Here is a 12,067-nt window from a genome sequence, read left to right as displayed (position 1 = left end):
ATGACAATGCTGATTTTAAATTTACAGTTGGGATTACTTGAGTGGAATTTGGAGTGTTAATAAGTCAATTTCTGAGCGCAGGGCAGAGTCCAGGCACCAAGATGATTTGGATGGACCCCGCTCTGTAGAGCACCTTCTGTTTTCTGAAGTTATCCACAAAAGTAACTCCAGCAGAGTTACAGTAGACTCGTTGCCAGTCGTGTTGTACGGACAACCTACTGAATCTTTCCATGCCACGATTCAGTGATCGCATTGGGCCTTAAATAATTGGATGCTTGTTGGAGTCTTTCAGTTTCAATCAGTTCTTAAAAATACAGTTTTCAGACGTTCCGAGCTAGCTATCCTAATGTCATTAGATCCCACATGTACTATGACTGCGACAGCTCCCGTGTTCTGGCGTAAAAACGGTAGGAAGCAGCCTTGTAATGTCCTGTACCCGAGCCCCAGGATAGCACAATGTATTTTCCCTGGCAACCGAGTGGTTTCTCATTATAGAGCTGCCGATTTATAACGGCTGGTGAGATTGCAGGTCGTCTGGCAGTTTTTGCACCTTGAACCTAGCACAAAACCCATTGTGGCTTACGGCAGGTGACATGCTTCCCTGGTTGGGCAGCTGGAAAGGTGACAGTATCAGGGGAGTGGGAGACTTCTTCGGGAAGGGGTCCCTGGAAGGCGTTGGTGTTGATACTCTCAGCACGGCGTCCAGCCTGTGGTGTAGAGATGGTAGGCAGGGGTGGCTTTCCCCAGTAGATTGTGCAAGTTCTTAATCTGTTTGCTAAGAGTAGCCACTTCTCTATAGTCCTCAGCGAGTGAACAGTTGTTGCATTGGAACTCTGATGTGTCAATATTGTCCTGGAAGAGAGCATAGTAGATACACCTCCTGCAACGCACAAAGTGCACAATATTTCCTCTGTACGGCGAAGCCTCCTTGAGAAGAGACACGGCAACTTGATCATTGTCGCAGAGATGATTTATAGGCAGATTTTAAAAAACAAGAGACAATAACTGATGAATTTTTCCAGACCTACAGTGCCTTCAAAGTTTTCTGACCCCTTGACTTTTTCCACATTTTGTTACCTTACAGACTTATTCTAAAATGGATTAAATAAACTATTTTCCTCATCAATCCACACACAATACCCCATAATGACAAAGCGAAAACAGGTTTTTAAACATTTTTGCAAATGTATTAAAAGTAAAAAACAGATACTTTATTTGCATATGTATTCAGGCCCTTTGCTATGAGACTTGAAATTGAGCTCAGGTGCATCTTGTTTCCATTGATAATCCTTGAAATGTTTCTACAACTTGTGGTAAATTCGATTTATTGGACATGATTTGGAAAGGCACACACCTGTCTATATAAGGCCCTACAGTTGACCATGCATGTCAGTGCAAAAACCAAGCCATGAGGTCGAAGGAATTGTCCGTAGAGCTTCGAGACAAGATTGTGCCACTTCTATGCTTAAATAACTGGAAGTCATTGGTTATTCCATCCATCTAGCAGAGCAATCTATCCACTGCTGCGTTGCCCTACTGCTGTCTGTGCCACCCATTCCTCCAAAATAAACAAAGCAGGTCCTGCAGGAGGGAAAACACAGACCAACCACCAGCACTGGGAAATCCTATAATTCCCAAACAACGAAATATACTGTAGTATGGACCTATCTGGATGCCTAAGTGACAGATGGAAATACAACCATGTTTGTGGGATAGTTTATTTGGATCACCAATCCCCATTTAGCTGGAAGCTGCTCTTCCTGGGGTCTGCAAAAAACAAACATTAGGCCTAGATAGTAATACTTATAGGAAGGTATATGTTTATGTGAGCTTGTTTGTAATTATAACTGCTTGTGTGTTTACCTTCTCTAAATGCCAGGGATCAAGTTAGTTTTGACTAAGTGTGTGTCTTTGCCTCTGTATGTGTGTCATACTGTAGGCCCTGTGAGATAGTGTAGCAGAGCTAGCTAGCCAGGCCCTAGTCTAGCCTTCTGTATCACCGAGAAGGCCGTAATCGCCACTGCTGTCTTTTATGTGCAGATTACCCCCTCTGTTCCAGCCAGGGGAGCCAATGTAAAAATAGGAGCAGTTGACCTGTGACTTAACACACACACACACACACACACACACACACGTTACAGAGGGTCAAAGATCATACCCCCAAACATGCTAACCGCTTCTGTTATTGATAATGGTGAGAGGTAAGCATCATTGTTCACGATTCATTCAGGATTATCTATAATCACGTCTTCTGCATCCAATTTGCTGTCATGTGTTAGTGTTTAGAGTTTGTTATAACCAATTTATTGATGTGTTTATGATATGCTGTAGCTCATGCCCAATTGTGCCCTATTTCAAAGGGATTCGTTTTGCTGGTGGAGGTCGCGTATTGTAATTATGTGCACGAGCACAAAACACCACATCTGTCATTTTTATATGGCAGGAGAGTAACAATTTCAGCCAGAATAATGTACTGTTTTTTGTCGAACTCCATGGTCCTCTGATAATATTAGTCCGTTGCGAATCGACATCCCTGTATTTTGGGATAAATGTCTGAGTTTGACAGGTGTTGCTCGTGGTTTGCACAAGAAAACAATAACTGATTTGATAAATTGAACTAAGTGCTGCGCATAAGCTATATATGATTGGACTACCAATATCATAGTGAATGCTTTTGTTTATGCGTTTTGTGCATATGAATTGTGTATTGCCAAATGTATCAGTCAAAAATATTGAGCCTATTTAATGCAACCCTTACTGTTAATTGATCGCAAAGCAGCATGCAACTGACCTAAACATTTGGAAATTACAGTTTAACTGTCATCCATAGCCTTAAAATGCAATTGCACTGCTTAGCTCACAACTGAAGGACGGGGAGCAGTTAGGACGTACTGCGGATTGCTAAAATTTCCTAATGATTATGATCACACTTCCTCAATTGTAATACTATTTTGACACTATAGAAAGATGGTTTGGTATGGTTTAGTTATCAGTGTTATCAGTGTGTTCCTATCACCTGGACATGTTGAAATACTTCACGCCTAGAATAAAAACATAACTGACAATTGGGGGGGAGGGGAGTAAAAAAATCCTCTGGAATAACGGGCATTCTGGAGTAAAATTACATAACCAGTGTTCTCTAGTAATACTAGTCCTGTGAGTATAGGTCTTTGGTGACATGCATGCAATGCATACATATATCACGTAAAGAGAGCAAGGGTTGACGGAATAGGGAAGGTTTTTCTTAAACAAATGAGGGATTTCGGTAACGGTAGTTTTCAGTCAGAAGTGGCAATGACTATGTCCAGAATTGTAGTTTTTATACTAGCCAGGACATTTTGGGCTAATAATTGATATGTCATCAGAAAAAGTTTTTTTTGTGTGACAGTTCCTATTAAAATATTTTCTCTCTCTCCCTTCCTCTCCCTCTCACCCCTCCTCTCCCTCAGGTCTACTACACAGGGAAGTACCAGAGCCTGGGCATCAAGCAGGGTGGTCCGTTGGCAGGTAAATGGGTGGAACTGCCCATCACCAAGTCACCTAAGATCGTCCAGTTCTCCGTGGGCCACGACGGCTCACACGCCCTGCTGGTGGCAGAGGATGGCAGCGTGTTCTTTACTGGCTCCGCGAGCAAGGGAGAAGATGGAGAGTCCAGTAAGTATGGATGTGAACACACACCTACACAGACAAGAACACGCGTAAATTACAGCACAAACACCAATACGTCATGATATAAGATTATTCAACGGGAAAGGGAAGGGAATAGGCACTGTATTCAGAATAATCTCCAACCAACTTTGTGCGCCTCTTGCATAGATATGATTCTCTTATGTTTTGTTTCTACTCGTCAGCCAAGAGCCGGCGCCAGCCGAAGCCCTACAAGCCCAAGAAGATGATGAAGCTGGAGACCAAGACGGCGGTGAACACGGCTTGCAACAACGGCAGCAGCAGTATCGTCACCAAGGATGGAGAGCTATACATGTTCGGCAAGGACGCTATTTACAGCGACAGCACCTGTGAGTGGGATAGAGACAAGGGAAAGGGTACATTTGGGTTGTGTTGGCTAGTGCAAATGTTAATTTGTGTTAGTGATGCTGATGAACTTGAGTGGGACAGAGAGAGTACTCCATCTGGGTAGTGATCATTCGTGCAAATGTTCACGTCTGAAATATTACAACATGGCTATCAAAGTAAGCTTTTGAAAAGCCATGTTGGTTTGATAAGGGTCTTTTATAGTGAAATGTACCGTGATTCAGTCAGGATAAGGCTAGGTCTTTAACAGTCACTATACAGTATCAATGTTTTCTCCTTTCTCTTGTGCCCCCTTCAGGCCAGGTGTCAGACCTGAAGGGTCACATTGTAACCCAGGTAGCCATGGGGAAGGCCCACACCTGTGTCTTGACTAAGAGTGGAGAGGTCTGGACGTTTGGGGTCAACAACAAGGGCCAGTGTGGCCGAGAAACAGGGGCCATGAACCAGGCGGGGAAAGGTAACATGCATGACGGACACACACATGAGCATGCACGAGCACAGAAATTACCACACAACACAAACAAACTTTAATATACCATATGCACACCAAACACCACTTTCTTTGCGTGTATTTATTGTGTATTTTGCGTTCATCACCCATTCATGTGAACATCTTCTCTACCCCCTGTAGCATTTGGCGTGGAAAGCATGGCGACGGCCATGGATGAGGACCTGGAGGATGAGCTGGAGGAGAAGGAGGAGAAGAGCATGATGTGCCAGCCGGGCATGCACAAGTGGAAGCTGGATCAGTGCATGGTGTGCACCGTGTGTGGAGACTGCACCGGCTATGGAGCCAGCTGTGTCAGCAGCGGGCGGCCCGACAGAGTACCCGGAGGGTACGGAAACTTGACGAAGAGGCAGACACACACCCACCATTCACTAGTTGGTTTATCTTTGTTAAGAGAAAGTACATTTATGGTTGGATCTACAGGCGGTAGGTAGCCTAGAAGTTAAGAGTGTTGGGCCAGTAACTGAAAGGTTGCTGGTTGGAATCCCCGAGCAGACTAGGTAAAATATTCTGTCCATGTGCCCTTGAGCAAGTAACTTAACCCGAATTGTTCTTATAAGTCGCTCTGGATAAGACCATCTGCTAAATGACTAAAATGTAAAATGTATGATTTCATGATTAGGGTTTTTTGGCACGTCTATTTGCTAGTGCCTTGTGCTCTGTCTTTAGACCACACTATTTACCAAGAGTTTTTATCTATATTTTTCGTAGCTGTCTATTTACCACCACAAACTGATGCTGGCACTAAGACGGCACTCAACGAGCTGTGTAGGGCCATAAGCAAACAAGAAAATGCTCATTGAGGCGGCGCTCCTAGTGGCCGGGAACTTAAATGCAGGGGAACTTAAATCCAGTTCTATCAGCATGTTAAATGTTCAACCGGAGGATAAAAAACTCTAGACCACCCTTCTCCACACACAGAGACGCGTACTCCCTCGCCCACCATTTGGCAAATCTGACCATAACTCTATCCTCCTGATTCCTGCTTGCAAGCAAAAACTAAAGCAGGAAGTACCAGTGACTCGGTCAATACGGAAGTGGTCAGATGACGCAGATGCTAAGCTACAGGACTGTTTTGCTAGCACAGACTGGAATATGTTACAGGAGTCTTCAAATGGCAATGAGGAGTACACCACATCAGTCACTGCCTTCATCAATAAGTGCATCGATGACATCATCCCCACAGTGACCGTACGTACATTTCCCGACCAGAAGCCATGAATCACAGACAACATCCGCACTGAGCTAAAGGCTAGAGCTGCCACTTTCAAGGAGCAGGTTTCTAACCCGGAAGCTTATAAGAAATCCCGCTATGCCCTCCGATGAACCATCAAACAGACAACTTGTCAATACAGGACTAAGATTAAATCGTACTACAACGGCTCCTACACTCCATGCAAACTATTACGGACTACAAAGGGAAGCACAGCCGCGAGCTGCCCAGTGACACCAGTCTACCAGACGAGCTAAATTACTTCTATGCTTTGAGGCAAGCAACACTGAAGCATGCATGAGAGCACCAGCTGTTCCGACCGACTGTGTGATCTCGCTCTCCATAGCCGATGTGAGAAAGACCTATAAACAGGTCAACATTCACAAGTTGGAAGTTTACATACACTTTGGTTGGAGTCATTTAAAACTCGTGTTTCAACCACTCCACAAATTCCTTATTAACAAGCAGTAAGTAACTTTTCCAACAATTGTTTACAGACAGATTATTTAACTTATAATTCACTGTATCACAATTCCAGTGGGTCAGAAGCTTACATACACAGTGCCTTTTAAACAGCTTGAAAAATTCCAGAAAATTATGTCATGGCTTTAGAAGCTTCTGATAGGCTGATTGACATCATTTGAGTCTATTGGAGGTGTACCTGTGGATGTATTTCAAGGCCTACCTTCAAACTCAGTGCCTCTTTACTTGACATCATGGGAAAATCAAAAGAAATCAGCCAAGGTCTACAAAAAAAGTGTAGACCTCCACAAGTCTGGTTCGTCTTTGGGAGCAATTTCCAAATGCCTGAAGGTTTCACGTTCCTCTGTACAAACAATAGTACGCAAGTATAAACACCATTGGACCACGCAGCTGTCATACCGCTCAGGAAGGAGACACATTCTGTCTCCTAGAGATGAGCGTACTTTGGTGCGAAAAGTGCAAATTGATCCCAGAAGATGCTGGACGAAACAGGTACAAAAGTATCTAAATACCACAATAAAACAAGTCCTATATCGACATAACCTGAAATGCAACTCAGCAAGGAACTGCTCCAGAACTGCCATAAAAAAGCCAGACGACAGTTTGTAACTGTTCATGTGGACAAAGATCGTACTTTTTGGAGAAATGTCCTCTGGTCTGATAAAACAAAATAGAACTGTTTGGCAGTAATGACCAATTTATGTTTGGAGGAAAAAGGGGGAAGCTTGCAACACGAGGAACACCATCCCAAGCGTGGTTTGAATGCGGATCAGATTAACTGATATTTGGTTTTGTGTGTCTTTTTGTATGCTTTGGTTTGTCTTGTCTGGTCGTTCGGTCTGGTCTGGTCTGTCGTTTGTTTGTATTGATGTTTTATCTGTGTTTCTCTTTCTCTCTCCCACTCAGTATCTGTGGCTGTGGTTCTGGGGAGTCTGGCTGCTCAGCGTGTGGCTGCTGCAAAGCCTGCGCCAGGGAGCTTGATGGACAGGAGGTCAGACAGAGGGGCATCTTTGACGCTGTCAAGGAGATGATACCACTCGATCTACTACTAGGTACAACACACAATAACAGTTGTTCAATATATCTGCATGCTCATGTTTGTTGTACTTACTCTCAAACAGTCACAACCTTTTTCACACTGTATATAGTTTATTCAGAAAGTATTCACACCCCTGGACTTATTCCATATTTTGTTGTTACTGCCTGAATTCAAAATGTATGACATTTCTTCTCACCCTTCTACACACAATACCCCATAATGACAAAGTTTTTGCAAATGTATTGAACATCTCATTTACATAAGTATTCATACCATGTCAATACATGTTAGTCACCTTTGGCAGCGATTACAGCTGTGAGTCTTTCTGTGTAAGTCTATAAGAGCTTTGCACTTCTTGATTGTACAATATTTGCCCGTAATACTTTTCAAAATTCTTCAAGCTCTGTGAATTGGGTGGTTGATCATAGCTAGCCAACCATTTTCAAGTCTTGCCATAGATTTTCAAGCAGATTTAAGTAAAAACAGGAACATTAACTTTCTTGGATAGCAACTCCAGTGTAGACTCCCCCGTCCTTAATGATTACAAGCATATCCATAACATGATGCAGCCACCACTATAATTGAAATGTGGAGAGTGGTACTCAGTATGTGTTGTATTGGATTTGCCCCAAACATACCACTTCTTATTCAGGACATTTTTTGCAGTATTACTTTAGTGCCTTGTTGAAAACAAGATGCATGTTTTGGAATATTTTTTATTCTGTATAGGCATCCTTTTCACTCTGTCAATTAGGTTAGTATTGTGGAGTAACCAACACATTGTTGATCCTGTATCTTTGTAGTGACTGGGTGTGTTGACACATCATACAAAGCGTAATTAATAACTTCACCATGCTCAAAGGGATATTCACAGTCTGCTTTTATTTTTTTAGGTGCCCTTTAAGTGGCATTTGGATAATCTCTCTGGTCTTTGTGGTTGAATCTGTTTTTGTATGTGTTGGGTACAGAAATGAGGTGGTCATTCAAAAATCACGTTAAAAAGTATTATTGCACACAGAGTGAGTCCATGCAACTTCTTAAAATCAAATCAAATCAAATCTTATTTGTCACATACACATGGTTAGCAGATGTTAATGCGAGTGTAGCGAAATGCTTGTGCTTCTAGTTCCGACAATGCAGTAATAACCAACAAGTAATCTAACTAACAATTCCAAAACTACTGTCTTATACACAGTGTAAGGGGATAAAGAATATGTACATAAAGATATATGAATGAGTGATGGTACAGAGCAGCATAGGCAAGATACAGTAGATGGTATCGAGTACAGTATATACATATGAGATGAGTATGTAAACAAAGTGGCATAGTTAAAGTGGCTAGTGATACATGTATTACATAAGGATGCAGTAGATGATATAGAGTACAGTATATACGTATACATATGAGATGAATAATGTAGGGTATGTAAACATTATATTAGGTAGCATTGTTTAAAGTGGCTAGTGATATATTTTACATAATTTCCCATCAATTCCCATTATTAAAGTGGCTGGAGTTGAGTCAGTGTCAATGACAGTTGGCAGCAGCCACTCAATGTTAGTGGTGGCTGTTTAACAGTCTGATGGCCTTGAGATAGAAGCTGTTTTTCAGTCTCTCGGTCCCAGCTTTGATGCACCTGTACTGACCTCGCCTTCTGGATGATAGCGGGGTGAACAGGCAGTGACTCGGGTGGTTGTTGTCCTTGATGATCTTTATGGCCTTCCTGTAACATCGGGTGGTGTAGGTGTCCTGGAGGGCAGGTAGTTTGCCCCCGGTGATGCGTTGTGCAGACCTCACTACCCTCTGGAGAGCCTTACGGTTGTGGGCGGAGCAGTTGCCGTACCAGGCGGTGATACAGCCCGCCAGGATGATCTCGATTGTGCATCTGTAGAAGGTTGTGAGTGCTTTTGGTGACAAGCCGAATTTCTTCAGCCTCCTGAGGTTGAAGAGGCGCTGCTGCGCCTTGCTTCACAATGCTGTCTGTGTGAGTGGACCAATTCAGTTTGTCTGTGATGTGTATTTTTTTATTTTTTATTTATTTCACCTTTATTTAACCAGGTAGGCTAGTTGAGAACAAGTTCTCATTTGCAACTGCGACCTGGCCAAGATAAAGCATAGCAGTGTGAACAGACAACACAGAGTTACACATGGAGTAAACAATTAACAAGTCAATAACACAGTAGAAAAAAAAAATGGGCAGTCTATATACAATGTGTGCAAAAGGCATGAGGAGGTAGGCGAATAATACAATTTTGCAGATTAACACTGGGGTGATAAATGATCAGATGGTCATGTACAGGTAGAGATATTGGTGTGCAAAAGAGCAGAAAAGTAAATAAAAAAAATAAAAAAAACAGTATGGGAATGAGGTAGGTGAAAATGGGTGGGCTATTTACCAATAGACTATGTACAGCTGCAGCGATCGGTTAGCTGCTCGGATAGCTGATGTTTGAAGTTGGTGAGGGAGATAAAAGTCTCGACGAAAGCCTCGAACGAAAGGCGGCCAAATGAGGTGTTGGCTTTAGGGATGATCAGTGAGATACACCTGCTGGAGCGTGTGCTACGGATGGGTGTTGCCATCGTGACCAGTGAACTGAGATAAGGTGGAGCTTTACCTAGCATGGACTTGTAGATGACCTGGAGCCAGTGGGTCTGGCGACGAATATGTAGCGAGGGCCAGCCGACTAGAGCATACAAGTCGCAGTGGTGGGTGGTATAAGGTGCTTTGGAACTTAAAACTTACTACCCTCTCCACTACTGTTCCATCGATGTGGATAGGGGGGTGTTCCCTCTGCTGTTTCCTGAAGTCCACAATCATCTCCTTAGTTTTAGTTTTGTTGACGTTGAGTGTGAGGTTATTTTCCTGACACCACACTCCGAGGGCCCTCACCACCTCCCTGTAGGCCGTCTCGTCGTTGTTGGTAATCAAGCCTACCACTGTTGTGTCGTCCGCAAACTTGATGATAGAGTTGGAGGCGTGCGTGGCCACGCAGTCGTGGGTGAACAGGGAGTACAGGAGAGGACTCAGAACGCACCCTTGTGGGGCCCCAGTGTTGAGGATCAGCGGGATGGAGAAGTTGTTGCCTACCCTCACCACCTGGGGGCGGCCCGTCAGGAAGTCCAGTACCCAGTTGCACAGGGCGGGGTCGAGACCCAGGGTCTGGAGGGTACTATGGTGTTAAATGCCGAGCTGTAGTCGATGAACAGCATTCTCACATAGGTATTCCTCTTGTCCAGATGGGTTAGGGCAGTGTGCAGTGTGGTTGAGATTGCATCGTCTGTGGACCTATTTGGGCGGTAAGCAAATTGGAGTGGGTCTAGGGTGTCAGGTAGGGTGGAGGTGATATGGTCCTTGACTAGTCTCTCAAAGCACTTCATGATGACGGAAGTGAGTGCTACGGGTCGGTAGTCGTTTAGCTCAGTTACCTTAGCTTTCTTGGGAACAGGAACAATGGTGGCCCTCTTGAAGCATGTGGGAACAGCAGACTGGTATAGGGATTGATTGAATATGTCCGTAAACACACCGGCCAGCTGGTCTGCGCATGCTCTGAGGGCGCGGCTGGGGATGCCGTCTGGGCCTGCAGCCTTGCGAGGGTTAACACGTTTAAATGTTTTACTCACCTCGGCTGCAGTGAAGGAGAGTCCGCATGTTTTCGTTGCAGGCCGTGTCAGTGGCACTGTATTGTCCTCAAAGCGGGCAAAAAAGTTAAGTTAAGTGACTTAAGGACATTTTTACTCCTGAACTCATTTAGTCTTTCCATAACAAAGGGGTTGAATACTTATGAACTCAAGATATTTCAGATTTTAAATTTTAATTACGCTGAACAAAAAATATAAATGCAACAGAAATTATCCATACGCACAAAAAGCTGATTTCTCTCAAAAATCTCTTTACATTTCTTCTTGGCAAGATAATCCATCCAATTGACAGGTTTGACATATCAAGAAGCAGATTAAACAGCATGATCCTTACACAGGTGCACCTTGTGCTGTGGATAATAAAAGGCCACTCTAAAATGTGCGGTTTTGTCACACAACACAAAGCCACAGATGCATGTTTGGAATGCTCTGGATCATGTACTGCATATATCCAGCAACTTCGCACAGCCATTGAAGAGGAGCGGCACAACATTCCAATGCCGCAATCAACAGCCTGATCAACTTTGCAAAGGATATGTCGTGCTGCATGAGACAAATGGTGGTCACACCAGATACTGACTGGTTTTCTGATCCACGCTCCAGCCCTTTTCTTTTAAGCTGTCTGTGACCGAGAGATGCGTATGATCATTTTCCCAGTCATGTGAAATCCGTAGATTAGGGCCTAATGCATTTATTTAAATTGACTGTGAGTGCCTTATATGAACTGTATCTCAGTAAAGCCTTTGAAAATGTTGCGTTTTTATATTTTTGTTGAGTGTCATTTGTAAATATTTTGAAAAACATCATTCCACTTTGACATTATAGGGTACTGTGTGTAGGCCAGTTACAAAAAATCAAAATTGAATCCATTTTAAATTCAGGCTGTAACACATCAAAATGTGTAAAATGTCAAGGGGTGTGTGCATACTTACTGAAGGCACTCTGTCACGAGTTACAAGCCATTGCTGTTGTCCGCTTCTTTTATTTCTATTTTGTCTGTCATTCCATGTCAGCATACTGCTTTACCATAGCTACGTGTCTCAGCCAATGTTTTCCCGAGACCAGGCGCAAGCCAAATAACAGCATAGAGGTAACTCATGTAACCACGGTTCTGTCTGCTATTTGCGGTTAGGACCAACAGAGCAATTTCAG

General features: G+C 43.4%; 1 protein-coding gene across 1 annotated transcript in view; it reads left to right on the top strand.

Moving 5' to 3' along the window:
- The window catches only part of LOC115107163 (E3 ubiquitin-protein ligase MYCBP2), a 310,312-nt gene that overhangs the window by 84,450 nt on the left and 213,795 nt on the right, over positions 1-12,067 (top strand). The window contains 5 exon segments of the mRNA XM_029630721.2: positions 3,450-3,654; positions 3,852-4,016; positions 4,331-4,489; positions 4,664-4,868; positions 7,143-7,288. Of these exon segments, the coding sequence (XP_029486581.2) occupies positions 3,450-3,654; positions 3,852-4,016; positions 4,331-4,489; positions 4,664-4,868; positions 7,143-7,288 (880 nt within the window).

The sequence above is a fragment of the Oncorhynchus nerka genome, linkage group LG3, assembly GCF_034236695.1.
Source record: "Oncorhynchus nerka isolate Pitt River linkage group LG3, Oner_Uvic_2.0, whole genome shotgun sequence".
NCBI classification, from domain to species: domain Eukaryota; kingdom Metazoa; phylum Chordata; class Actinopteri; order Salmoniformes; family Salmonidae; genus Oncorhynchus; species Oncorhynchus nerka.
This window is presented reverse-complemented; position numbering and strand designations above follow the sequence as displayed.